Here is a 27,370-nt window from a genome sequence, read left to right as displayed (position 1 = left end):
TATAAGTTATCTGTCCTTTTCTCTTTATCTACTGCATTGTAACCCCGAAATTTCTCCATGTGTGGACAATAAAGCATTATCTTATCTTATCTTATGAAATCCAGGTGTTTACTACTACTTAATATGTTATTTTCTATATTTCACAGTGTAAGGATGCAGGTTTTATGGATAACACTCTGAAATACATTTGCTGATTTGCCATTTCAGGTTCATATCAAAAGAGCCGTACATTGACAAGAGCCGGATGGGAGTTTATGGAAAAGTAAGCATGACATTTGTGCAAACTGTCTCGCATTAAGACTCAGTATATGGTTTATGCCCGTTTTATTCTCTTGTTTAGGCTTATGGTGGATACTTGGCCACTCTTCTTCTCAGCTCAGCAGAATTCACCCAGCTCAAATGTGGAACAGCCGTCTCTCCCATTACAGACTTTGAACTCTATGGTACAGGTTCAGGTTTATTTATGCTGAAATTGCAATGTTCGTACCTTTGTTGCTTGGATTATTCTGTTACTCACGGTTACAGACTCTTGATGCTCTATTGTCAAAGCACTTCAATAGATATTTGTGCTATGTATAGCTCGACAGTAATGTTGTTTCTTTCTTTCACAGCCTCTGCATTTTCAGAAAGATATCTAGGCTCAAAGACGGATTCGAGGGTCTACGCGGTAAATTACTTTTAATGGTTTTAACTCATTGTTAGTTTTCCTTAAAGTGTGAATAGATGGTAATTGGCCATTTAAAAAGTAATGTTGGATTTTGTCTCTTCTTGTCAGATGGCCAATTTAGCGCACAGAGCGGGTCAGCTTGTGGAGAAACAGTACCTGATTGTTCACCCCACTGCTGACGGTGAGATTTACAGCTCGTCTGGCACAGCATCACCTCTTAATGAGGCCGCCGGAGAAACACTATCAGCCTAATGCTTCTGTCCACTCTCATCTTTCACAGAGAAGGTTCACTTTCAGCACACAGCCAAGTTTATCAACCATTTAATCAACGAGAACGCTAATTATACACTACAGGTGGGTGGCATGTCACTATTGGTCTTACATTGTATCTTTAAAAAAAAAAAAAGACAAAAAATAGACATGACATTAAAGACAGATGCATTACTATTGAATTGAAAAAGTGCACTTATGTATCTTTGCACTCTCTCGTTGTGGTGCTTCACAGATCTACCCTGATGAGGGACACTTCTTGCACAGCGACGGCACGCAGCAGCACTTGAGCCAGTCGCTGGTTAACTTCTTTGGGGAGTGTTTCCGTCTCCCTGATGTCCCGACGGAGGACCAACAGGAGGAGGAGGACAGCTAAGGCCCTGAGAAGCAGCACGGCCAGCGCCACAGCACAATATGCAACATGTACAGTCTGCTGCTGCTGTCAGAAGGGCGGAGTTGCATGTGCAAAGTGACCTTGGCTTACAGCCTTTTGTCTAACCTTGTGCTGGCTGCAGGCAGGGTATGGAGCAAAAAGACAATTATTAAACTGCAGTACTATTGGACAAGTGGATATAATGTTAAAGAAAGGCACTCCCTCTTGTGGACAAACTGCAGAACATGTCTCACTGAGCCATGTGACTTATTTCAACTGTGGTACATTAATCAAGCGCTTTGCAGCACAATATATCCTCCTTCTCATTATGTCGACATTCCCCTTTGTGAAAGGCTGGGCGATAACCATGCCAATTTATTGATATTGCGTTCATTATTACCCACTTTCCCTGTTGTGTTCTGTGTTATTGAGTGAATGTCTGACTGCACCAGTTCATAATTGCTTTCCAAAACCAAGGCACAATGTGAACAAAATATTGTATTTTCCCTTTGCATTCTCTGAATCTGTCGCTGTGCCTTACTCCTGTTGGTGATGTCCCACTGACACCAAATGCTTAAACTTGGATAGAGTTCGTTCAAATGTGAATCCTCTCAATTACTAGAAACACCCTTTTTTCTAAATTTTGGTTTACACTTTCATGTATAGTCACACCATCTTGATAAGGGTAACGTTCATCAGCTGGAAAGATTAAGTAATATTTGGTTTGTGAATAGCCTGAGATGTCTGTACTTCTAAAATGTAACATGAGTTGACCACGCTGACCAACCATAACTCTGTGGATTGATTTGAACCGTGTTAACTGACTTGACTTTTTCCGTCAGATGTTTCTAGTCATTTAATGTACAAAGTGTATACATCTTATATTGTTTAAGTCTTTATGTTGTATGTGCAACGTGTATATAAAGCATTTTGAAATGTACAATAGTTTTGGTTTGGTTTTGGCACCCTCTAGTGGACAAGAAGGGCATCGCAACTTCGACTAATTTATAAACTAAAAGGGTTCATTTCTGCAAAGCAATGCATTCTATTCATGTTTGTGTATTTATGCTATTAACAAGAATGTACCAATCAATTTGCCATTGACAAAATTTATTTCCAGTGTTTCAGGAGTTACTCTCACAATCTGTGGAAAAGTGATCCAGCTCAATGACAGTTTCCTGGAGCTGGACCTCCTAAAGTACCAAACCGCTCATATCACCAGATGGCTTCACGAGCATCTTACAATACTGAACTTAAACCTGCAATCATATGGAAATAAAAACAAAAGCATCTAAAACATGTCGCTTATATACAGTTAAGTTACTCTTTCCACGTGGAATATTTAAAATTCAAGTTCTATTAAAACCAAAATTGAAAATGGGGAAAGTATAAAACATGATAAGACCAGGATGGAATGCCTAAGGAATGGAAGCTCGGCATTTTGATACAGAAAACTGGAACAACTGTGAATATTTAAAAAAAAATGAAGTCATTCACAGTAACATCTGGGTTTATCTCAACAAAGACAGTATGGCACCCATTACATTTCATGATTAGGCACTTCCTGAAAAAACATGATTCTGATTTACCCATTGCTTCTTTTCTCATTGCAGTCTAAAACCAGTCCACACGTTTGCATCAGAGGGATGTTGTTCACTGCTCTCAGACCATCTCCTTGGTTTTATAGAAGTAACCTATTTGCATTTGCACCATGTTCCCATAAACTAAGTCTACTTTGTACCTTTGGAAAGGTCCTGTGAGAACAGAAAGCTTGCCCACTCACAGGCAGTACCAAAACAGTTCAAGTATACTGGAAAATAGCATTTCTATTCTTTTGAATGAAGCGTCTAAAGCGTGTCACTTTTACGGCAGACTGTACATTCTTCATTTGGTTACAGAGACTCTGAACACTAGACCTTACACAAAAATAGTTCCTCTGCAAAACTAGAATATCTGTCTATAGTTGTATCCTATTCATTCTATCTCATTTTAAAGCCACTTGACTAAACCTTCAAACTCACTAGCACCTCCTTGCACAAGCTTCACAGACTCGAGGTCTTCTCTGTTGTTCAGGAATCTGAAGCAGAAGGAAGGCACTCCTGCCAAATATCCAAAAGTTATGGAAAAGTAATAAAAAATGAAAAAAATATTCACAACTTGTTGATTCATGCCTGATACATGAACACTCCCTGTGTGTATTAATTCATACACTTGTACAGCAACATGCTCACTCATCGGCAGATACACATGTACAACACACATACACAACACTTCCACATTTGTCCCACAAAGAAGTTCTGTGCTCCTCACAGATACTGGTAAAACCGAGAGTGCACCACCTGGGAGCTGGTCAGTTTATGGGGGTGAGCAGTGGCCGACAAGCTGAGGTTTTTACTTGGGGGAATGTCCCCGTTGACAGCCTCAGTCAGACGAAAGGGCCCATCAGAAGAGGCTGACGCACTGTGCTGCCCCCGTGGCTCCTCCTGCTCCTCCCCCTGTGGCTTCTCCTGCTGCTCTTCCTGCTCCAGGCTGACCTCTGGGTTGCTGGAGCGATGCCGCTCCCGGGCAATCCAGTCTCCAATGGAGAAGTCCTGGGAGCTGCACTTAGGCTTGAGTCGGTTCACAGCTGAGAGCTCTGACCGAGGGCCAATGGAGACGGGCTGGGACCAGTCCAGCACAGACAGCTCTGCAAAGTCCCTCTGACCCCCCATTGTGTGACGCCGTCGAATGTTTTTCTTTTTGCTGCGGCCCTCAGGGGTGCGCTGGCTGCCCACCCCAAACATGTCGTCCACAGACATGCGCAGGCGCACTTTGAGGCGATCAGTGATCTTCAGCCTCCAAGGGGGCTCGGTCTTATCAAGTTCACTGCGAGATGAAGATGTGAGGCTGCCACTGGAGCGCCCTTTGGTCGAGCCCATGGCCCGGGACAGCCTGTTGGAGTCCTTCTCACTTCGGCCGTCCAGAGAGGACTCACTGGTTGTCTTCTGGCTCTTCTTGCGGGACAGCGTGTCCCCCTCTATGAGCCTGTGGGACTGCAGTGGGCGCAACACCACACTGTCCCGGCCCACAGTGAACACAGACAGGTCACTCTCACTGTCTGTCTCCATGGGCCGGCCTTCACTGATAAGCTCACTGCGCTCATCGTCTGCGTCGTCCCCGCGGCTCTCAGAAACAGACTGCACCTCGGGGCTCAGGGCGCTGAGCTCGCCTCCGGTCAAGAAGGTCATGGATGACGTGGTGGAGTAGTCTGAGGTGATGGAGCACACATCTGTGCCCACACTGCCCAGAGTACCCTCATATCCCACAGGTGGATACCGGAAGCGCCTGCCCCTGGGAACCGAGGCTTGGGAACTGGTGCTGTTCATGGTTCCTAGGTCTGACACTGTGTCGTCATAGTTACCAGGCGGGTCAGCCAGTGTGGTCTGGTGAGCCATGCGCTCGCTCAAACTAGGAGAGTGGGGTGGTGAGGGGGTCTGGACTTCAGGGGACATGGGCTCTTTATCTGGGCCATCCAGCTGATCTTCTGAGCTCAGCCTGGTCCTGCTCCGCTCTTCCTCCTCTTCCTCGGTCCGACTGTCATGTGACCATGTGGGATGCTGCATGCACCCTTCTTCCTCAGGGACGCGGGGTCCAGAGTCCAGGTCATCGTCAGAGCTGCTGGGATGGGCTTTGTCTTTGGGCTTCTTACGTTTGCGGCTGACGAAGAAAGACGAGCGCAGCATCTCTTTACTGCACTGGTCCTTCCCTGAGCCCCATAAACCCTGCACACAGTGTCAGTGTTACACAAAGCACCAGAAACAAGCAGTTTATACATCAAATGACATCCCCGTTACCTTTGATTTTGAAGAATCACTACATGCCGAATCTGCATTCAAGAAAAACATATATTAGTAGCAGTCTGTCACCGGATTGAGAAATACACAAGGTAGAGAAGTGCAAAGCCGAGTCAGAGCTTGCTCAGAGTCAAAAAACAACATGTGGAGAGAGCAGCTGAATGAAGAGACTGACGACACGAGACCACAGTGAACATGAAGAGAGGCAGAGGAGGCCCCGCAGACACATAGCAGCTCATGCTTGTGTTCGGATGGAGTCGACGGCACATCACGGGACGGAGACGGAGCAACAGAGGACACCGAGCCACTAAACAGCCCGAGTCACAATCACAGAACTACGGTGAATGGGTCATGTCAGAGTAAAAGCACGAGAAAGGCCTTCTTTAAATGTCCAAAAATGTACTCCTACTGCCAGCAACATTTGCCCTTTACCATCGACCACTAAAAACCAAAAACAAAAGTTGTTCCAAAACTGTTAGCCAAAAATAAAAAGAACAACAAAAAACCCAGACCACAATTAACAATACTGAACAATGAAGTCACTAAACAAACGTGCACATAAAAAAAAGGTTCTACAAAAGCAAGTCTAGATTACTTGATGCAAAAAGCCCTGTATAACTAGAGAACAAAAATCCAGCTGCCTTTAATAAAGTCAAACAAAAATCAAAGTACTTTTGTCTCTAATATTGTAGCTCACTGTCGTTCCAGAGTCCATAAGTGACGAGGCAATTCAAGTTGTATGATGAACACATAGAAAGGTGAAAAAAGTGAATTAAATAAACAAGAAAAGAATAAATAGAAGATACAGCGCAACGATATGTTGGAATGAGGACTAAAACACAGAAGCACAGAAGGACCAAGGACCACAGGAAACCAAAGTGAGTTTCTTTTCCACTGTCAGTCTGCTACTGCTGTGTGTAGCCTGTTTGTGTGTAATCGCATGAGTGGGAGGGGCCACAGCGCTCGGACCCCGCCCTCAGACACCATGACAGACGGAGCCACAGGAGGTAAACCGTACCATGCTACTTGTCCTTGCGGTCAGCTTTAGGGACAACAAGAGACAGCAGAAGGGCTTTCAGACAAAGAATAGCGGCATTGCTCTGTATTCCCTCTTATCAGGGTTTGAAATATGAGACGTGCACACCACATTAAAAATGACAAACATCGACTTCTCTTTCTTTCGTTTTATCGTTTTTCTTCCTTTGGCCCAATTTTTAAAAGAGCTGCGGGTGTCTGCAGACTAGGCAGCTACAGGGGGCACAACACTCGTCCTTCTTCCTACAGTCCCAGCTGTCCATGACTGACAGGACAGAGTCCATCAGCGACATCATCGAGTGATAGACGCCGCCCACTTGGCCTGTGTCAAGAGTGGGTCACGAGTGAATAAGGGAGAGAAACAGCACACTACACACAAGAGGTCAGAAGGTTACAACTTCCAGCTTTGCTCTGGTTCTTAAGGTTGGTCTTTGGGGAAGAACATGCCGGGATTATGTGAGACAAGGAGGAGGGGAAGAAAAGAACGGAAAGAAAAGGAGTCGTCGTCTCAACACAAGTAAAGCACAGGGAGAATCAAAATGATTTGAGCTAGAATAAATTAATGGAGGACCAAGAAATGAATGCAAACAATTGTTTAGATCTTTGGCCAAATTAAATGAAAATAATAATAAATAAATAAATTCAGCCAAAATAATAGAAGTCTCAAAATAAAGGCTCATTTTGGTAATTTAATACAACAATTCAATTTGAAATCCAACCAAAATTCAAAAGCCAAAAGATTGATGTAAAACATGTCTCGTAAGCATGCTTGTTATTTGGCATGTAATAGTTTTGCAGGTGAGAATTAAATGATTTGACTAGATAATTTATAGTAGATCATATTCTGGATAATCCCCTTTAATTTACCTGACACTTCGCCCGGTGAAGCTGCAGTTCTCCCAATATTTGAGAGCAGGTGGTCAATATTTGGCACAGGTTGCGACTGCACCGTGCTCTCTTGCTCAGCTGTGGTCTGTCGATAAAGACACATCACAATATATACAGAGTGGACCCAACACAACAAAGTCCGTCTTGCAAGAGATTTTCCACTCACAACAGGGTCCTCGTTCCCGTCTTCACTGAAGAACCAGTCGTACTGCTGGATAAGATTTTCCACTATTTTGCACTGGTCCGGCATATGGTTCACCATGTTGGTCATGTTGTCTTCCGAGGTCCTGACCAGTGTAGGACCAAACACAATCGCCAAGTTACGAGGCTCCATCTAAACAGCACACAACCAATGTTATTCAGAGTAATAGATACCAGTTTACTGCCACTTACAAGTCCTACCTTGTTCGTTTCACAGTTTTCAGAAACTTTCTTGAGATGAGCACAAAGAAATTTCAGGGTTTCAAAATGATAATCGGGTAATTCCTGGATCTGCAATAGAGTGAATATGCTTACAAATTTAGATTATCACTGAAGGCTTACATTAAAGGCGTAATGGATGATTTTTGCCGATTTGAGAACTCAAGCGGAGGGCGCATGCGCGCTCACCCCGTGCGTTTGTTTATTAGCGCGACGGATCGCATCTCTCGTCTCCCGGAGATTTTCGTCTCTTCTGAGCCAGCTCGAACAGTCTTTCTCTGTCTTAATTTTGTCCCGTACACTGAGGGAACTATGTTATGATAGATCAATTTGCTCAGCCACGGGGAAACGTGCTGCTCTCCTGGGGACGAGCCGACGAGGCTGCAGGTGAGCAGTAGGTGTGTTCTATGATTGATACTTGGCAGGACTAATCGGCAGTCCACGCCACGAGGAAATGAGACTCAGATTTGTGCCAAAAAAATCGTCCATTATGCCTTTAATCATGTTAGAAAATGAATAAACTCACCAGCTTTTTTAATTCTTTGAGTCTCTCAACAGAGTCCTCTGTTCTGTTGGCTTCAATAAAATCTCCGTACTTCTCTGTCAGAGACAAGAACAAATTCTAGTAGGAATGCACTGCAATATCAGTTTTAACACATTTAGAGACGCCTCACCATTAGTAAACAAGGGTTCAGGAAGTTTTCGGAAAAATGACTTGAGTAGGCTACTGATGACATTAAGGTCCCGCCATTTCTGTACAAAAGTAAGGGAGAATGTTAAAGACAAGTGGGGACAGGTTTGTCTATAGTTTTCACTGCAATGTGTGGGTGCCTCACATCTTCCTGGACGTCAATGTCCGCCATGCCTTTGGTGTTGAGCTCCTCCTGCATGTTTGAAATGGCTGCATTGTTTCCTGGTACTCTGTAGATACCTGTGTACTCCAGTCCCCTCTCCTCCACCACTTGACAGCACACCTCCACAATAAGAGGAACAAACTGACAAAACAAAAGGGCTGGATTTGAAGAGCTTAAACCACCAAACAAGCAGTAACTGAACAACTTATCGACAGCTCACCCTGTGGGTCAGTGCAGCAGGACAGTCATCAAGTCTCACTCCAAAAGTGCCTCCAGCAGGAGTCTTCTTCTCAAAAGGTTTCCTCATGATCCCTGCTATTCCACTCTTCCATGTTGCTCTGTCCCGTGGCGGACTGGAGTCGTCTATGAGACATACATTTGACAAACATCAGACATACCAAGCCTCGAAATAACGGGCCGGACACGGTCAATGACCGGAGCAAATATCAGTTTTGACCGACTCCAAAATCAAGGCTCCGGACATAATGACCAACGCTAATTTTTCGCCGTTATATATATTTTTAATAGGCAAAAACAGCGCGGTGAACATGCCCAAAGCGATTCCTATGCACAAACTTGGGCGCGCTATACTACAGTCCACGATTATTGCTGTAGCGGCGGAGGGCAGCGGAGCGCATGTGTCCGCGCGCAGCGCACGTGTGAAGCGCAAATCATGGCAGATAAACAGCACGATGCCGCTTTCAGACATAAACAAAAAACTGAGGCTGCAGGACACTCAAGACTGAGTGTCACTGTCAATAAATGGATTCATGATAATCTTGCTAAGTTTTGTGCCCGTGACTGGCGAGAGTATGATGAGAACAAAGGTGTTGTCATCGCTCTAAAGTGCAAAGTCTGCCATGAGTTCTGTAGAGAGATAGAATCCTTCCGTTTTTTTTAAAAGTTATAACAGTGCAAGGGAGTAATATATATTGTTGAGTGACCAGTTTTGATGTTAAAATTATGTTAAATGATAACGAGACATTATTCAAAGTTCATTTTTCATTAATGATGTTATTCTGTTTTCCTTTCCTTGTGACCGATTCAGAATTAGCCATGACAGGTACCAAAATGATCGGTACCTGTCATGTTGACAGGGACGTAAAAATAATTATTTCAAGGCTTGCATACATTCAATGACGATAATAAAATAATAAAATCCTAAATGTGCATTCTAATTACAGTGCGGCAACATGACTACCTTTCAGAGCACGTCGTTCCTCTCCCGTTCTTGGTGAATGGGGGCTTTGGCCCCTGCTCTCCATTTTAGAGCCAAGGAACGCCTGTTTGATGCTGAGGGACTGCCGAGAGGGTTTGGGGGAAGGTTCCGATCTGCTGCTGGATGTACTAAGCCCAAAAGTACAAAGCACATGTAAGCAATGGAGAAAAATAGAAATAAAAACAGCACGGTCCAGAAGTCTCATACCTTAACATGTTGTACTCTTTGATCTTTCGACTGATCAAGTCTTGGCTTGTTACATCAGCATTCTGAAAGGACACAGTTCAATCATAACCACTGTTTTAATCAGGGATTAGTCATCATGAATAATAACTTGACTCAATAAAGAGCCCACACAATGACTAAAGGATGCAGTGCAGAATGTCTCATTTGAGAAGTTGAGCAACATTTTAAAAAATCCCTTTCACTTTTTTTTCCACAAAATTTATAACAGATAAATAAAACCACAAAATCTATAAACACTGTAAGCTGTGAACAAAAATATTGACAAAATAAAAAGGGACTTAATGAGCGGGTGTAACATTCCATTTTCATGGACGACCATGATATCTACAAAAAATGGGTTAGGGTCTGTGTCTCTTGAACGTACCTCTTCATCCAAGTTGCTATTTTCCTGGATGACTTTTATCCAGGTGAGCATGTCCTCTCTTCCTTCAGCCTGGAACAGATACTCGCAGTCTGAGGTGGTGAGCCGCAGCACATTTTTGCGCCTTGTGTCACTGTAGGAAATGTCAATCAGACAGGCCTTAATACTGATCTGCAGAGGGTCCTCTTCAGACTGTCCCGCTGCATGGGAAAGGGCCTCCTTCCGGTCCTTGTACATGGTGAGAGTGTGGCAGTGTAACACTGCATACATCTGTTTCCAGGACTTCATGCCTCCTCCCACTCGCTACAAGGAACAAGTTTGAACAGTATTCATCAGACTGTTTAATTTTTGTCCAATCCAGTATTTCAAAACAGCCATACCTTATTCTTATCTGTACTAAGTTGTCTAAAGTTAAGGGGCCCTTCTTTAGAAGAATTAGCAAAGATGTCTGCTGAGGAATCCCTCCGAGATCCTGAGTCCCCAGAGGACTTGTGACCATCGAGGGCCTGATACAATGAACAAAGAAACACATTTTATTATCTACGCTCTCAACCATATACACATAAGGCCTATAAAGAAAGACTACGAATCAATTCCATTTTAAGCATGATTTACACCAGGGAGTGGCATAATATGCCCAGCAGCCTCTTACCTTTCTTAAACCCCTGAGACTAGGCATGTGCTTAGATGCAGATGACGACCTCCTGAGGAAAAAAAAATAAGTTTGAGTAAAATCATATTAAATTGAAATTCCCCCCCATTCAAAACGTACCCCCTGTGCTCTTCTTGGTAGTTGTCCAAACCTTCATCATAAGATTTAGACCTTTCCGTTTTGTTAGAGTCCGACTCCAACAAAGCACTTCTTAAAGATTCTAAAATAAACACAGCAAAAACATGGTAAATGTAAAACACTACACGGGGCTGAGCTGAAATGCAATACATCTACAGAGTATTAAATGCCAGTTGTGAAATATTGTGTTCCATGCATCTTGAGTTACCTCGCAGTATCAGTTACCTTGGTCATGTGACAGTTGCCGGCGGATTGGAGGGCACGTGGAGGTTGGGCTGGAGGGACCTGTCGTCATGGAAGGTGCCACAGATATGACAGCAGAGGGGGGGATAGGAGCTGCCTCGCGGTCCACGCTGGGGCTAACTGGTTCATCTATAATCACCCAAACAGTCAGGTTAAAGTAATGTTGAAAACGTTCTTATGGAAATAAGAAACAGCTCGGAGTATAAAGCTGTGATGCAGCAAAGGGGCCTTTTGAGCTAATTTGAAATCATGCCCTAGTTCAAGGCTATACCAACTTCCAACAGGACAGATTAAAGATGATGCCAACCTAATAAAACACATATTTTATTCTAATTAAGGCCAAAGAGCCAGTTTAAGATGGGTAAAAAAAAAAAGTGTACGGTGATACAAAATGTAAGTATTAAGAACTTTCAAGCAGGCTATTGATGAAGAGAAGTCTTGTTCTTGTGGACCAGGGCATGAGTCCAAACTGGTGGGGTTGCTGCATTACCACTGTCACTGGTGTTTTTGTCTGCACCTGGCCCGTCAGATCGCTCACTAATGTTGAACGCATGACTAGAGCACTAAAGCAAACACTAAAGCACTGTTAAGAATATATGGACTGCTTAAGTTGGAGGTGTTGATGCCGTATTTCAACTTATTCAGCGTCGTAAGAATCACAGCAATTATTTCTATTTGTGTTCAAACAAATGCCAGAACTTAAAGTGCATGGCAGGTTCTCATGCTTTTGTAATAATGACTTTGTTTGGTGGGTCCGTGTGTTAAATATTTATCATATTTCAGTCAAGTTGCAGTTTGTGGAAAAAATTGAAAATTATAGGAAGTAGAGCAGAGTCCTTCCAAGCGTAATTCCATAAAACATTCAGGGGAAATGTATTATGTATGCATAATGGACACAATTTTCTGCAAATCTAAATAATAATTTCACAATGTGTTAACAGGTATTATTTGTCAAATCATAACTATTATGTAATAATTTATATAGCTTGTGGCCTTTTTTTGCAAGGTAACAGTTGAGGAATTACTTCTACTTATGTTACATCTGAAGCTCATGTCCAACCAGGAAGTACAATTCTAAACCTCACCAAAAGTTTTAGAATATGACTTCTTAACAAATTTTACTACGTCACATTCGTAGTCTACATTGTCTCTTTAAGCTTTACTTCTGGCTCACTTTCCCCATAACGCTAACTTGCAAAGTACATACTCTTAACATCGACCTAATAGTAGCCCACTGACAGATTGTGCAAAAGATATAAACAAATTCAAGCAAATTATTTTGATTTGTATTCCAGACATACACTTCTGTGCCATGCGTGGCCTCCTGTTACTATAGCAATGTCCTCAGAGGGGGATATTTACAGGCTTATGAACTGCAGTAAATTATTAATAGCTTTCCGTTCTGATCTCACTCTGAGGAATTATTTTCACTAGAATGGATTTACTAGAGTCCCTCTTGTCTTTTATTGAACCTGTTACGACGAGGAGTCCAGATGACTGGCAGGTAGACAACACCATGACATAACTTAATCTAAAACAATATACAAAAAATAATTAATTTGATTCACTTCAGGCTCAAATACTGTTTTATCCTTCTGAAGTATTGGTAATTCCTTTGAATGGTTCCCAGCACTGTAACTCCACCTTTTACACATAGCTTATTGTTGTTGCTATGGCAACACCGGTCTACGGCTGCCGGTATTGTCTTACCAATGAATGGGATAGAGTCGAGGGACTCATCCAGGTTGCTTGAGCAGGAGGTGTGGCGCTGTTCCCCAAGAAGCCTCATTTGCATTTCCCGCCGAGCATCATTGGGAAGCCAGCATGCCGCCACATCAGCTGCGGGATCAGTTCCATCATCGTTTACAGCCAGAATGTAGGAGGGGTGGCGTAGGGGGCTGGGGTTCTTTCCAGAAGGTGGCTTTTCTCTCAAGACCACTCCACTTTCTGTGGGGCTGCGTCCATTCACTTGTGTCTGGGGCTCCGGGGGAAGGGGCTTGAGGCAGTTTGGTCTCTGGGACAGTTGTTTTGGGGTTGAGCAGGACACTGATCTGTGGGCTACCAACACTGGGTCTTTTCTTGCCTCTACAGGCTGCATGGACTCTGCTCTGGTTTTGTTGTGGCCATGCTGCGAGGGATACCCAGCATGGGAAGTTCTGATACCAGCTCTTTGTTCAGCAAGAGACTGTTCTGCACTTGGACTCTTCCCAAAATGCTGACGTCTTTCTGAGAGCATCGGTGAGGAGCGGAAGTGATGAGAATCTGCTCCTTTATTGTACACAGGAGGGTTTGGAGCCCCTCTCATGCCCCCGCTGTATCCCACTGAGGGCCTGTAGAGCATGGCTTGTCTAGGCATAGACTGCCTGCTGGCCCTAGTACATTGGTCTGCTCGGCCATAGCCTGCCCTCTCCATTGGCCGAGTCGGGTCTGAAGGGTCAACATAGTCTGTAGAGTGAGCCCGGGCTTTGTTGAGAAGGCCATCCTGGGACACGCTACGCGGGGCCCAGTTCCTTGGATGTGCAATCCTCTCTGAACTCATGCGGTCCTGGGAGGCACTGCGGGGGGGTACCTGGAAATGAGGTGGAGGTCCTGGAAACGAGCGTTCGTGCGAAGTGCTCCTGCGCCGCATGCCCTTGGAGCACCAGTCTCCTCGGGGAATGTGCTGGGGAACAATGAAGTTCTGGCTAGTTCGCAAACTGTCCAATCTCTCCTGGATAGTCCTGCTACCATGAGAATGGATTCCTTTGTTGTCAATGTACTCCTTGTATGTTTGGTAAGTACGCCAATCGATATTCTGATTATTTGGCTGGTAATGAGGGGGCGGCACCCCATATGCAACCATCCCGGGTCCACTGGGATACATGTCGACCTTACGGGAATGAGGATATTGGGCTAAAGACCCAGGCCTCCCCCTGATGAAGCCTGGGTCAACATAATCCATTCGATGTGCTGGTCCCATGCGGCCCATGTGGGCTTCCGGGGGTACTACCACGGTCCTCACTGCATCGTTGCGCATGCACACTGCTGTCTGGCTTTTTGGATAAGATGGAGGAGGGGGAGAAGGAGGCACAGTAATTTCCTTTCGGTACCCATGATCAGCAGATGGCCCGCGGCAGACCAGCCCTGCAGAGTCAGTGGCCTGGGCCATGCCCGTGGGCTTACAGTCTACTCTGGGGTAGCATACTGGGGGAGGCTCAGGAATGTGGACGGCGTTTCCACTGTAGTTATTGTGGCCTCGGAGGTAGGCATCCTGGGAGTAGGCCTGAGGACAACACAAGAAAAGTCAGTTAATACAAAGATATCATGTTAATCTTGTAGATGCCCTGTAGAAGCCATAATATTACAAATGCTGTGAGTGTGGGCAGTGCATGTTGCAGTTTGAGAGAGCGGAGGCGTTAACGGTTCATGGGTGTCAGAGGACTTCATCTGCTGGTATTTTAGAGCTTCAGCTGGAATTTTACTCGTCACAGATTTAAGGACAATTATAAACTACTCAACTGCATAAACAGACTTCAAATAGACTTATGTTTTTTTTTTTATTTGTAAATTACTAATAAATAATGCTGGAAAACGATTGTTTAACACTGTACTAACTGAATCAGACAGTAAAGGTAGGAGGACTTTAAGTATGCAAGTTGTAGTAATTTACAACCCTTGATAAAACTGCACAGGATTCAGTGCCTGTATACTCTTCCCTCTGCAAGCATTAGTGGGCAGTTGGTTCAGGGGTCACTGGCCTTTTTCACAGTAATCGGACTAGGCATGGAGGATGAAGGGGCGAGGCTTCACTGAGATGCCAGCTGTATCCCACTCCAGTGCTCAATGTAACAGGTACTGCAGCCATCCTCACCGTCTACACAGGATAATCACCCTGTTACTGCTCATTGCTGGGAATCTAATCTCCGTTACACAAGAATGAGCCGTAGTAAAATGCGTACCAAATGACATCGCTGGCATGCATGACATATGCACAATGAGACAGCAAGCACAACATGTCAGCGTCAGGCGACCTAGTCCTCTATTTGCTTACCAGATAAACGGTCTCCAGTGAAAAAGGCTGCCATTACAGCGTGTAGAAAAGAGAGCATTAGAAAAAGAGCAAAGATATGATGCAAGAGAAAAACATGCCAGCGGTGAAAAATAAATACAAGAGGAAAAAAGGAGAGAACATGAAACAGCCACAGAGGAGCTTGGGCTTGACATGCTAAAAATACACTGGAGCTGCAGCGGCAGGCAGCACACAGGGATGAGTAGTGATGTAGCAGGGGTTACCACGTTACAACCTGCTCCTGTCAGTGTGTCCTGGCTGAAGCGTGCCTCTCATGTTGCTTTTAAGTCTCCATGGTTCTATCCATCTGCGGCCAGAATATTAAGCTTAAAGAACAAGGTGTCTCCAGTCTTCGTCTCGCTCTCTCTCCCTCGCTGCTCACATGACAGAAGCAGCAGCTGCTCATTATACATTTAGCTGTGGTGGTACAGCTCCACTCCCACTCATCCCTCCTCTCATTCCGTTTATAACAACCTGTTCAGATCACAGCCCTGCAGCAGATTAGATCTTCCAGCTTCATTTCCTTGTTGGAGCCCTTTCCTCTGCCTCGTAGTGCCGCTAAACACTTCCCTCCCTTTTCTGCACGGTCAGTCTTTGCTAAGCAACTGCTGCCGTCTTGAAGCAGTCCGCATGTGCAGCCTCCTACAGTGTAATGTCACTGTGCACAGATCCTCCTGTTCTTACCACCACCTCTCATGAACAATTACTGTGTAGTACAATGGTCAAGGACAAATGCCATTCACAGCAGACAATAGAAATGCAGAGAAAAACATACTGTATCGCAGTAAATGGAACAGAATACAGAAAACATTTTTAACATTTAATATTTTGGTGTGGTCACAGTGTTGCAGTAAAATCATTTGTAGCAGTGGGATATGGGAAAAGGTAACAGTGGCCTGATTAAAGAACCCAGATAGAGCCCCTGATGGGACAGTGAGCTGTAGTCTCATGCTTTGAACTGGGGCAGTTCTTAGGCTTCTGCAATGTGACACAAGTTTGTGAAGATTAACTTACAAGTTGTAGTATGTCCTCATCTTTTGGCATCACACAAAGTATGAGGAATTCACCACTGAAAAGGAACAATAAACGTTTTTGTTAATAAAAAAGGTATAATATGCACAGTTATACTACTTGGATAAAAATAACAATATACCTCTCTTGGATTAGGGCTATAACTTCACCATAGGCTTTGCCAATTATACTTGCTCCATTCACCTTGACAATGCGATCACCTAAGATTTAATATCATTATGACATTAAAAAGCTAGATAGAAGGATCTTGCTTTCAATTGTCAAGACTTTGTGGAAAAACATGTAATACCTGTGCAAAGCCCTGTCCCATGAGCAGGACCACCTTCTTTGACCTGTTTCACAAAAATGGTGTCCATAGGTTCCAGTTTATTCCTCTGTCTCCCTGATGAAGAAAACATGATATAGTTATACACACAAAGCAAAGTGTTGCCTTTAAAGAGAAGGCTGATTTGTACACAAAAGGAATGGAAAAACATTTGTCAACGAATGTGTGAATGAGCAAAATGGTGAAAGAACAGGCCGTTCTGGCCAATGCTTAGCCACATTTAAATAGAAAGGTAATTAATGGCTTTAAAGACATAAAAGAAAGGGAGAAACTGTGGGGGTTATAGTTGAGATGGCTACTAAAACAGAGAAACCTGTTTGCTCATGCTACACTTGTCTCCTAGCAGCTGCGTGACTGCAGAAAAGCTGAAGCTAAACCAGGGAAAGAGAAGCTAGAGTGACAGTGAGCTCAGCTGCAACTCCCACTCTTCCCTTATAAAGTGATAAACAGGCCCTGGGCACTGCCAAAGAGCGGCTAAGAGCTGCCACCAGAGTTAGCATTCTGCTAGTGGGTCAGATTTCCACACTAAACTGAAGAGAGGCCGGTGTACATCACAATTTGTTACAAATATGTTATTATTTTTGAATTGTGGAATAACTACAACACATGTAGCTTAGAGTGACACTGTCATACTTCCATACTGATAAATGTACAATAAGTCTTATGAGCAATTTTATCAGTTACACACTGAAATTACTCATGCATAAACACATTATGTAATGTTTCAACAGGGGTTTCAACCAGCTCCCTCTGATGGCTGACTGAGGTGGTGCAGCTAAACTCACAACTACTCACAAGAAAAAAAGAGCCATACTTCAGCAGCTTACAATGAAAAAGAAAACAAACAGCCTCAATAAATAATAAATATTCACAGTAGTAATAAATAAACCCAGGTAGTAATACAACCAGGAACTACTACAAAAACATCTGAATTCAGTGTGTTAGCAGGGAACAAACCAGATTACTCAATAAATCCTGTTGGAAGAACCTAGTCATCATTGGATTTCAGGGAAAACCCAGTTCAGCTGCTCCTACACCAGTTGAATGAGACTTTTTTTTCCCACATAGGAATGACATTAATGAAACTAAAGTTTGCAGCTTTACACACAGCAAAGCCACAAACTTGAGCCATTGGCTTCAGTCTTGTTTAACAGTTGTTTTAAGCCATCAAGAGAAACACAGTTCAAACATGTCCAACAAAGTAAAAATGAGGCCATCCCTGACAGAGAAAAACAGCAGGAGTAACAAAGTATAACAATATGAAGAGCTGGGTCAGTGGTGCTCTCAAACAGGTGGTGCTCACAAAGCTTTTATGTGTCCACAAAGGTCAGTGACACGAGGGAGTGACATTGTTCTCACAGCACAAGGAAGCAAAAAACCATGAGAGGCTGGATTAAGAGTTATTACAAGTCAGGGGCACTAGCCTAACACAGCAGCGCTCTGTTCTGCTTACCTCTGCGGCCATGATCTTCTTCCTGTAAGACAAAAAAAAACTTCAGTGACCTCAATGTTCAATGTAGAATAGATTTTTTTATGGCATAAATGAAATAAACTGTACCGGAAATGGATAATGCATGGATGACTCTGGGGGGTAAACGATGAAGTGCCGCAGGGTAAAGCCGAAACCTTGGGAAGTGCGGCGTAAATGCACGGTTTTTGGTCTGGGCCAAGAAAAAGCCTCCTCTTCTGTAGAGAACGGCCCGCCCAGAGAATCAGCCAGGGTCCTCCAGTCCACAGAGTCATTCTGCCAACACAATAACACCACTTTAGACGACACACGCAGAGGTAAAAGTATGCAAGGGCACAAAGTATAAACATTTTATTTTCATTTTCAATTAAACACAAATTCAAAAGAAAATCTCAAAAAAAAAAAAAAAATATCTGAATTAATGGTTTGGTTATATTAAGGAACACAGAAGAGCTTAATTCCCAACACAACAAACATAACATAACTAATGAGGTTGTGGTGGATGGATCTCTAAACATTGACCTTCTCCATGTTGTTTACATTGAGCTAATGATGTACGGCTCGCAGTCAGAGCTCTTGACGAGTGTGACACCACCTCCTCTTACCATTTATAGAGTTCTCTAATCATATGCCCTGCTTCAGCACAATATCCAGGTACATATCAATATGTTTGAGGTTCCCTCAGTACTTTCCCCTTGGTCTGACTGACGGACTCTCCCCCTCACAAACAAGGAACAGACCTTCAACCACAATGCCAGGAATTTGATGAGCTTGCACTGATGCCATCTCTAACTCTGTTATATATACACATGTTGGACATGTCGAGTACATTTGAAACTACCCAACTATGTTATGGGCATCATCAACTATATCAATTAAATCAACACGTTTCAGCTTTTTAAAAGAAAAAGCTCTTTCCAGAAATTTTCAAGCAATGCATGCTCATCTTGTGAATGGTTATCCTCAATATTTATGTGGAAATGTACCATATGCCTCAGGTGCACACCAGGTTTAAGTATGTTTATGTGCAGCCTTTGCCCGTTTTACAGCCACGGTGTTATACCTTGAAACAAATCGTTTCTGAGCAGTAAGCCAAGTGTTTCTCTGCAGCAGCGGCTCCCTGAAGCATACAGAAAGAGTTAAGACTAGACTGGGAACAGCCCGGCTGCCTGCAGGCGCAGCTGACACCCATGGATTTTGATAAAACAAGCAAAACAGGTTTTACAGTGGCATTAGGTGTTAAGTGATCACACTGCTTCAGACAGTTGTGTGTCAGAATACCTAAAAACAATGAATGTGTGATGCTTTGAACGTCTCTGGCCCATGAAAGATCAACTCTTCAAGTGCATCATTAACACCTTCAGACAAAACAGCAGGGTAAGATTAGTGCTGAGCTGCCAGTGGAAACACCTCTGCTTTAGTGCTGGAGTTTTACTCCAGTGTTGATGACACAGCAGCACCATGTAAAGAGGAGAAGACTCAGCTGGTTTGTATATTTCACATACACTTCACTTGTGAGAGAACCTGCCATTTGTGTTTCCTCCCAAAAAACCGAAGCATTTACCAATCCAATAATTTGTTAAAACTAGTGATGGAGTTGTTTGTATTATTTCCTGCTTCCAAGTATGTTATTTCTCATCAGCAAACCATTGTCGTGGTTGTTTACAAGTAAATAAAATAAAAAATACATTGCATTTCCCGCTTTTGTTGCAAATTTTACGCAGAGAAAAAAAGCATTATATTGAACTATTGGGACTGTGTTTGTCACACACCGGCGTGCCGAGATGGCATATTCCTCTGAATGAACTGCGTGTGCTGAGAACTCAGATCCTGTATCTGTTACAAGCGAATACACTATTTTTCCCTTTGAAGTTACAGTACCTCATGTATTTAATATCCATATCTTAAAATGATATTCACACAAAAAACACACTATATTGTCACATTGATCCAACTCCAACCATTTGAGATAATTACATAGGTCTGTCACAACAATCAGTACGTTTACATGCAAACAAAAAAAACAAATTGTTGCTTTAATCCGATACAATTAGAGATCTTTGAGTGCACGACTATATCGATTCTAAGATAAGATAATCCTTTATTGTCCACACATGGAGAAATTTCATAGTATTTAAACAATAGATGGGCCAATCATTTTGGTGGTTCAATCATTATAGTTACTATTTATTTGTACGAGGGGGAACTTTGTTATGTCTTGGTAGAAGGTTTAGAGTAGAGTTGAATAATTAACTTCTATAGCTCATTACACTATACTAAAAGTGTTAGGTCTTTTTTTGGTTATTTAATGTTTTACCATTTAAAAAACATAAAACACGGAACAAGAGAGCGACACAGGTAGCGCTTAACATCCACAAACCAAATGTCACGCGCCACATAAAAATTGTAGCCCAGCCCAGTCCCAAGTCCATTACATTTGTCTATTTCCAAATGAAGTTGAAAAACGTAATTTTTTCCATCGTCCGTACGTCTGTTATAATGTCAGTCCAGTCCTTGATTGTAGGTGGTACTTGTGTCATCCATTTACCGGTATTAAAGTGTTTCATTCCGCTTTTAATTTATTGTAGCTTTTTAACAATATTGTACATTTAGAAGGTAGGTTCAATATTAGCGTTCAACAATTATATATTCTTCAGCATATCACACTTTAAAATGTAATTATCGTGACGGGCCTAATGGCATCAACGGCCCAATGAACTCTTTTGATTATTGACCTTTATCCCCAAGATTGTCCCACTGAAATTCAGAATGTATTCGTTAGGCGAGTCCTGGCTCCAGAGCGAAGCCTATTGTACATGTTTTTATAAATATAGAAGAAACCTTACAGAAAGAAACTTACACAGGCACGGAGAGAACATGCAAAATCAACACAGAAAGGCCCTGTCCGGGAGTTGAATCCAGAACCTTCTTGCTGTGAGTGTAAACTGTAAGCTTCTTGCTTTTAAAAATAATGGACTAAAACATCATTGACTAACCGATGCCTGGTGGATGTTTGAAATGTCTGCATAGCTCCCCTCTCGTCTGCGGGGCGAGCCAAAGTCATAGATCTGATTTAGCAGCCGGAGCGCCGGGCCACTACAGGCCTGTGATCTGCACATGTGGCGCACAGAAGGACCGCGGGCCCCTCCACAGACGCATGCCGGGGAAGTGCTATCAGCAACATTTGCACACTTGAGTCCATAGTGACATTCCACTTCCAAACTTTTACCTTTCGTCTAAATGAGGCTGTGTTTAGAACGAACGTTTCATTATTGTGTAAACCTGACAAACCAGGTCGTTTGTGCTTCAAATCCCTATGAAAGAATTCACACAAAGAAAGAAGAAAAAAGATGAGATTAAGTGGTCATGGAAAAGTGCCTGAAAAGGACAATCTTATCAAAAACACGGAGCCACGGTTTCCAGCCTCTCACCCACTTCTGAATCAGTGGAAAGCCAGACCGATATTTGCACTGGGTGAGGCGGCTGGGAAAGAAGGCACAGAGTAGACGTTTGTTTCGGCGCTGAAAGTCCCCTGGAATAAACACAGGCCAGACAGCCATCTCGCAGGGTGGCACGCTGACTTCTGCCCACTCAAAAGGGAAGGAAGTCACAATGAGTTACTTCTCACAAGCGTTGAGAAATAGCACTGGCCCTTATTGGCTCCAGAAATGAAATAAACTGATTAAACTTAGAATTCACTTTTGTCCGTGTGGTCCAAGAGATTACATTACTTGGACTGTGCAAAACAAAATCTTTTTTATAAACTGATGCGAGTAAATGCATGATGAGCGGTAGATGAAGGCGTTAAAAGCCCCATTTCCTATAGTTTATTACAAAATGCTGTTTTATTTGTTTAGTGATTCAGCATTGAACTATGACTATATTCCTTAAATCTAATAATGATTGGTCACACCCACCCACGTGCGCACACACACCAACCATATTTGTTACACATTAATGGAACCATTGTCTCATGATAAGCAATTTCCAGTACTAACATGTACTTAAATTTAGGTAAGAAAACAAAGAATTGTGCTGAGAATGATGAGGACATGCCAAACGAGTTCAAAAGAGATTTATTTTGCAGTTGTTTCTTATTGACTTATTATTTTTTATGAGATTGTCTAATTGGAAATCCAAAATGGTTGTACAGTGATTAGCCAAAAGCCTCTTGACATTAGCTCACTTCCGCAGGTTTCAACATGAACCCATCAGCGGTTCACCTGTAGGATTAGCGTTACACACAACACAAGCATGACCAATATAAATGGAAAAGCTGAATACACTGGAGGTTTACATAAACACAAGGCACAGGCTGAAAACTGGACTTACCACGTTACCAATTTGAAAACACATAACAAGTACGAGGCTGGTTTAAAACTCTGTGCCAGTGACATCATCCTATGACACATGACATCAGCTCTGAAAACATCTGACAAGTACACGGCCCTAAATGTAAAGGAACCTACTTCTCTGTGGGCTGCTAAATTCTACACCAAGTCCAGGCCAAACCGTGCACTTAGCTGCGAAAAGCCGGAGGTAATGACACTGCTACTGCTGCTGGTGGTGAGGTCGGGGAGTTTTGTCCTTGGAGGCGAGTACACGGTTAAAGTTATCATTATGGAGCTTGTAATTCCACACAGCTTATTGTAAACATGCTCATGTGATACAAATGCACACCTTTAAGCTGATAAAACCAAAGAAATGTTTTCAACAATTTACTATTTAATGCTAATGCAAAAAACATTCCTTGGGATCCCCGTAAATTTAAAACCCAAATCCGGGGTGCTCCGTGGCAGAGTAGACAGCACACGTGCCAGGCTCACCGCGCAGCTGGTCGTGAATTTGAATCCAGCTCCGACAATTTCCTGCGTGTCCTTCCCTCTCTCTCATATCCTTTTCGTGATACACTGTCTGGTCCAATGAAGCCTACAGGCCAAAAAATACTTAAAAAAACAAAACAAAACCTTTTATCGATGTTTGCGATCTGTGTGCTGAAATGGGAAGTGTATCAAGTGCTGCCATCTGGGCCTGAGGTGTTCTAGAGCAAGAGTAAAAACTTTGAGCTCATGAATGTGCACAAACACCAGATTCAAATTGTGACTAAACTGGGATTAAACCCAGGGCTAAACCAGGACAAGAACAGAACCAAACCATGTCTACATCAAAACTAAACTGGGCTCAGACCAGGACCAAACAAGTAAACGTGTGTAAGCGCCGTTAATGAATAAACATCACTACTATAAAAACTGGCTTGGAGCAGGTAATAAATCATGCATAAACGGTGACCTTCAGATAGAGTAGTTTGTCATAATATACATGTAGAATAATAATGTCAATCGAATGTTATTTTATATTTATTATCAGTTGTGACTAGATAAAAACAATATAAGGACAGAACAACCAAATAATATATTATATGGCAACAGCTCCGGGAAACCATGCAGACACAACCGTATAGTGAAAGGAAGCATCATCCTCTTTCTATCCAATTGAGGGTTAATTTTCCTTCCGATTGCCATCAGTTAGGCATGTGATGTCTGTGCAGAGCTTCTGTGAAAGGCAGCCAACCCAAATGAGATGAACAGTCAGCTTTAATTTGTACAAGAGCGTACAAACTGGGAGGTCTGTTTGTCAGTATTCCCCTGCAGTGGTGAATATATGGATCAAGTTAGCTATTAAAGCAAAAAAAAAACAAAGGATAGACTTTGACTATTGACCAGACAGACTCAGACTATCAGCACAAAGATTGCAGAGTTGTCAAGGCATATTCAAGAGGAGTAATCCCATCTGAGGAAAGTGACTGGTCTTATTTGACATGGGCTTGAGCAGCACAATTGAAACTCCACGCGTCGCCGCACTGACAACGGCTTGAAAAGTGCCATGTAAACAACAACCAACAGAACACTCTTCCGAAAAACTTGCTACTTGTTCTGAGATTTGTTTATCTCATTAACCCTACGTTTTTTCCACTCTAAAATGTAACTTTTCCGAGCTTCTCCACATCTCACGTGGCATTTATTTTACACCCATTACAGGCTTTTTCTGAATGAAAACAAATGAAACATCCCTTTGTCTAGAAATGTTTTAGCGTCTGATTTTCATTGCTTGAATATTTGCCTTTATTGTCTGCGAAGGCACGAGTTCTTTACAGCTTCAGTCTTAGTCTGTGGGACCAGCATTGAGTCACATCATTTCCAGCTAATCTTAGGAGCAGAGGCTTTTGGGGGGGTGTTCCTGCTCTAAATTAACACATGAATTGGTTTGTTGTTGGGTTGTCCTAATATAAGGATTGTTGAAAGAAGGATTTCCACTGGTGGTGCTCTCCCTCTGACTGCATCACACCACATGCAGTGTTTCTCATGAGAAGAGCTGCTTTCAAATAATTAAACCAGGGCATTTCTTGTAATAGCTCAAGTATAAAAAGGTGCAATAGTACATTTTCGACACTTGGACTTTTAACTAATAGCCATTCACCCAGAACTAATGAACGTGCACAAACACCAGACGATTCTGAACAGTAGAATACCAAATGAAAAAACAAAATGCCATTTATAGCAGAAATTGGATTCAAACAGATGGGCGCCGCTTAGGTGAGTGTATAAATCTTCCTTTAAAACAATTGGAAAAGCAGATGGCGTCTGGTAAAACAAGGGTCATGACTTGAATGCAAAAGATTAAGTACGAATTAACAACAAGCCCCTCCGTCTTCCTCCCACTACAACCAGTAAAGCGCTCTGAAACACAATCTTATTACATACTTATGCAACTGGGGATTGTCTTTTCGAGATGAACTCCTCACCCAACAAAAAATTTAGTAGACATTTTGGTGGAAGAGGGAAAAATCAGCAAGTGTTTTTTCAAGTGAGGAGGACAGCTGGTAAAACTCACTACTCCCCCCTTCAAACCAAACTGACAAACAAGGGCTCCGATCTGAAAGCACTGAGTCAACTTAGTCCCCCCCAAAAACAACCGTGAAACATAAAAACACTATTGTTCACTTACCTCACAGAATGAAGATCTTGCTTGCGGCCGGTCTTCATCATCAAAAGAATGAGCCCAGCGTGATGCCATTATTTTACTTGACTTAAAATCCACTTATCGGTGATGAGCCACATTGAAAGGGTAGTTCCAGTATGAGGCAACGGGTCCTTCCATTTTACTTGAAATAATGCTTTTCTTTTAACGCCATCTGGAAAATAAAAAAATGGGAAGTTGATTTGACCAAATACAAATATAGATACAGAAATGTGTGAATTTTGTTGTGGTAGTTCCCCAAGTTTACCACAACACAACACGTAGTATTGGTACAAAATGTTGAATATTATGCAATGCCATTACTTTACAAGTTTCACAGGGATTTAAAACAAACTGGTACCACTTTCTAATTTTAAATCATGAATAAGTGTCATGAAAAAAATTAAGAAATAGTTCACTAATTCAGGCTGAGTAACTACTTAATCAAGGGTTCGAAGTTAGGGCATTGATTAAGTAGTTAGCATATAATTTGTTCACAACGAATTAAGTCTTTGTTCACGCTTTAATAAAAGGTTTAGTTGTTATAAATTGTTACCAAAAGCAGTCAGGACACCGTACAACGCTCGGGGCGGACACAGGCACTGCATTATTCACAAAACCACCATTTGAGCTGTTCATCAACAACAGCCAGGGCCACAACAACGTGGAGAGTCAACACTGCATAATGAATGGCAAGCAACAAGTGGACTACAGAGTCACGTTTGTTTTACACGATTAAAACGCCTTATGGTGAGGAAATGGGTGGAATAGGTTATGGCTGGGTACAGAAAAAAGGACAATGGCTTTTCTGATCTATTAAAGCGACTACTTCTGGTCTCAAATCGATAGTGAATACGAACAAAGTATCGCGCTGTTGTTCTCAAACGACAAAAAAATAGCTTATTTCTTTAGGAGCCAGACTATAAACGGAGCTAAAAGTCTCCTGACATAAAACGTTTTGTTTCTTCTGAAAGGTTCAACATATTTCACAAAGTTAGTTAGTAAAAAAAAAAAAAGCGAGTTTTTTGTTGAGGGAAAAGCGCTACTGCTACGAGTGTGGTTAGCATCGATGCTAGCCAATGGAGTTTAAACAAAGTTACCTGTAGTTTAAAGAGGCGTCATTACTCGGGGCTCGATCGGTGATAGTTATCCATGGAAAACAGCGATAAAAGTTGATCCGCTACACGTAAACTCCGGGGTGAACAGGCGTCGTGGTCATTTTGATGTATCTTCGCGTACAAAGTTCCCGGTGATTACTCCAAACCCACTCAGGGGAGGCGCGTGGTGTAGTTTTCGGAGCAGGATTTTTTTTTTTGCTTCCAGCGATCCCTCTGCGCTCTGGGAGTCCTCCACCTTCGGTCAACAGGACGCTCTCGGCCAATCACGAGCGGCCTTCTACTCAAGCGGACCAATCGCATTCGAGCTTACAAACCAGCCGCTGCTAAATGAAAAGGTGGTGTATTTGGCTGTTTCGGTCACGTTTCAAATGCCCCTCTGCCCAAGTTGAATAGTCTTTGTTTGTGTTAAAAACGAGGGTGAGACGACACGGATGATTAATTAGCATTTCTCGCCACCGCGTCGCTCTCTTTCGATTCGTGAACCACAAAGCAGAACCACAGAGTCACATGTTTCAGTTCAAAGTGAGGTCGAGTATGTGGATGTTTGTATGGATGCTAGTTCTGTCTTAACCCAGCCGCATAGCAACACCTCGTATGGGATTGAGAAAACACAAAAAAAAACTTCACATAAAGGCTACAAAGTACAAACTATTGGCAAGTTAGTAAAGCTCCTTCATGGAAATAGAGCTCTTTAAACTTGGTAAACACATTCATTCTAAATCCCGACAAAAGTAAGCGCAACAGTGTGATTTAAATGAAGAAAGTTGAATTCTCCTTCAGAACATCGCATTAAAATCCATGGAAACTGGACACAAGCTTGTGATGTCAGAACCTGGTTTAAAGACATGTACAATTGTATTTTCGATTGTTAGGAGTTTGATAGTTTTGATAAAGATGGTTAAAATTACTTACTTTTTTTCATTATACTATATAGTGTATACATTACGTTGTACTCACACACCTATACTTTTTGTGAAGATCAAATAAAGATATTTTTTCACAATCTTTAGTTATAGAGAATAAAACTGACATTTCTAACCTGGAAATTCACCCATTTCGTCCATGTATTAGTCATTAAACTAAAATCATTAGTATTCAGGTATAATGTCGGTTTATATTTGAAAATGTATTATGATCTACTTTTTACTATCTACATTTTGCCT

The 27,370-nt window shown here is 42.5% G+C and overlaps 2 protein-coding genes across 4 annotated transcripts; one reads left to right on the top strand and one right to left on the bottom strand.

The window, feature by feature from the left end:
* Positions 1–111: 111 nt before the first annotated feature.
* LOC140356520 (A-type potassium channel modulatory protein DPP6-like) lies at positions 112–2,253 on the top strand. Its single transcript, XM_072441513.1, has 6 exons — positions 112–262; positions 341–443; positions 612–667; positions 776–848; positions 948–1,021; positions 1,173–2,253. The coding sequence occupies exons 1-6, from the start codon at positions 245–247 to the stop codon at positions 1,311–1,313; spliced, it is 465 nt and encodes a 154-aa protein (XP_072297614.1). The 5' UTR covers positions 112–244; the 3' UTR covers positions 1,314–2,253.
* Positions 2,254–2,403: 150 nt separating this feature from the next.
* Positions 2,404–25,235, bottom strand: arhgap21b (Rho GTPase activating protein 21b). 3 transcript variants are annotated; one of them, XM_072441510.1, is made up of 23 exons: positions 25,078–25,235; positions 18,163–18,348; positions 18,058–18,079; positions 16,569–16,661; positions 16,401–16,479; positions 16,262–16,316; positions 12,910–14,461; positions 11,182–11,328; positions 10,939–11,038; positions 10,819–10,870; positions 10,547–10,672; positions 10,170–10,469; positions 9,767–9,828; positions 9,542–9,687; positions 8,561–8,703; positions 8,323–8,481; positions 8,161–8,239; positions 8,013–8,086; positions 7,469–7,558; positions 7,233–7,400; positions 7,046–7,151; positions 5,144–5,175; positions 2,404–5,071 (listed from the first exon to the last, which is right to left on the bottom strand). In XM_072441510.1, exons 1-23 carry the CDS (start codon positions 25,144–25,146, stop codon positions 3,617–3,619), a joined length of 5,295 nt encoding a protein of 1,764 aa, XP_072297611.1. In that variant the 5' UTR covers positions 25,147–25,235; the 3' UTR covers positions 2,404–3,616. The 3 variants fall into 3 exon arrangements, with proteins under 3 accessions (XP_072297611.1, XP_072297613.1, XP_072297612.1); XM_072441512.1 differs by lacking the exons at positions 16,262–16,316; positions 16,401–16,479; positions 16,569–16,661; ... (1 more) ...; positions 18,163–18,348; positions 25,078–25,235 and adding exons at positions 15,230–15,256; positions 15,483–15,956; XM_072441511.1 differs by lacking the exons at positions 16,262–16,316; positions 16,401–16,479; positions 16,569–16,661; ... (1 more) ...; positions 18,163–18,348; positions 25,078–25,235 and adding an exon at positions 15,230–15,956.
* Between the last annotated feature and the right edge of the window lie 2,135 nt (positions 25,236–27,370).

This window comes from Eucyclogobius newberryi, unplaced genomic scaffold (genome assembly GCF_026437365.1).
Source record: "Eucyclogobius newberryi isolate DKJ021-1_F unplaced genomic scaffold, fEucNew1.0.hap1 SCAF_12, whole genome shotgun sequence".
NCBI classification, from domain to species: Eukaryota; Metazoa; Chordata; class Actinopteri; order Gobiiformes; family Gobiidae; genus Eucyclogobius; species Eucyclogobius newberryi.
Note: the sequence above shows the minus strand (reverse complement) of the source record. Positions and strands in the feature narration are given on the sequence as shown.

What these genes read in the sequence shown, in the direction of transcription:
- LOC140356520 (XM_072441513.1), top strand. An exon ending in TACAGACTTTGAACTCTATG is followed by an intron (nt 444 to 611) that starts GTACAGGTTCAG and finishes TTTCTTTCACAG; the next exon opens with CCTCTGCATTTTCAGAAAGA. An exon ending in CGGATTCGAGGGTCTACGCG is followed by an intron (nt 668 to 775) that starts GTAAATTACTTT and finishes TCTTCTTGTCAG; the next exon opens with ATGGCCAATTTAGCGCACAG.
- arhgap21b (XM_072441510.1), bottom strand. Translation starts at nt 25,146, where the DNA reads ATGGCATCACGCTGGGCTCATTCTTTTGATGATGAAGACCGGCCGCAA. An exon ending in CGACTCTATCCCATTCATTG is followed by an intron (nt 11,329 to 12,909) that starts GTAAGACAATAC and finishes GGGTGATTATAG; the next exon opens with ATGAACCAGTTAGCCCCAGC. An exon ending in TACCAAGAAGAGCACAGGGG is followed by an intron (nt 10,871 to 10,938) that starts GTACGTTTTGAA and finishes TTTTTTCCTCAG; the next exon opens with GAGGTCGTCATCTGCATCTA.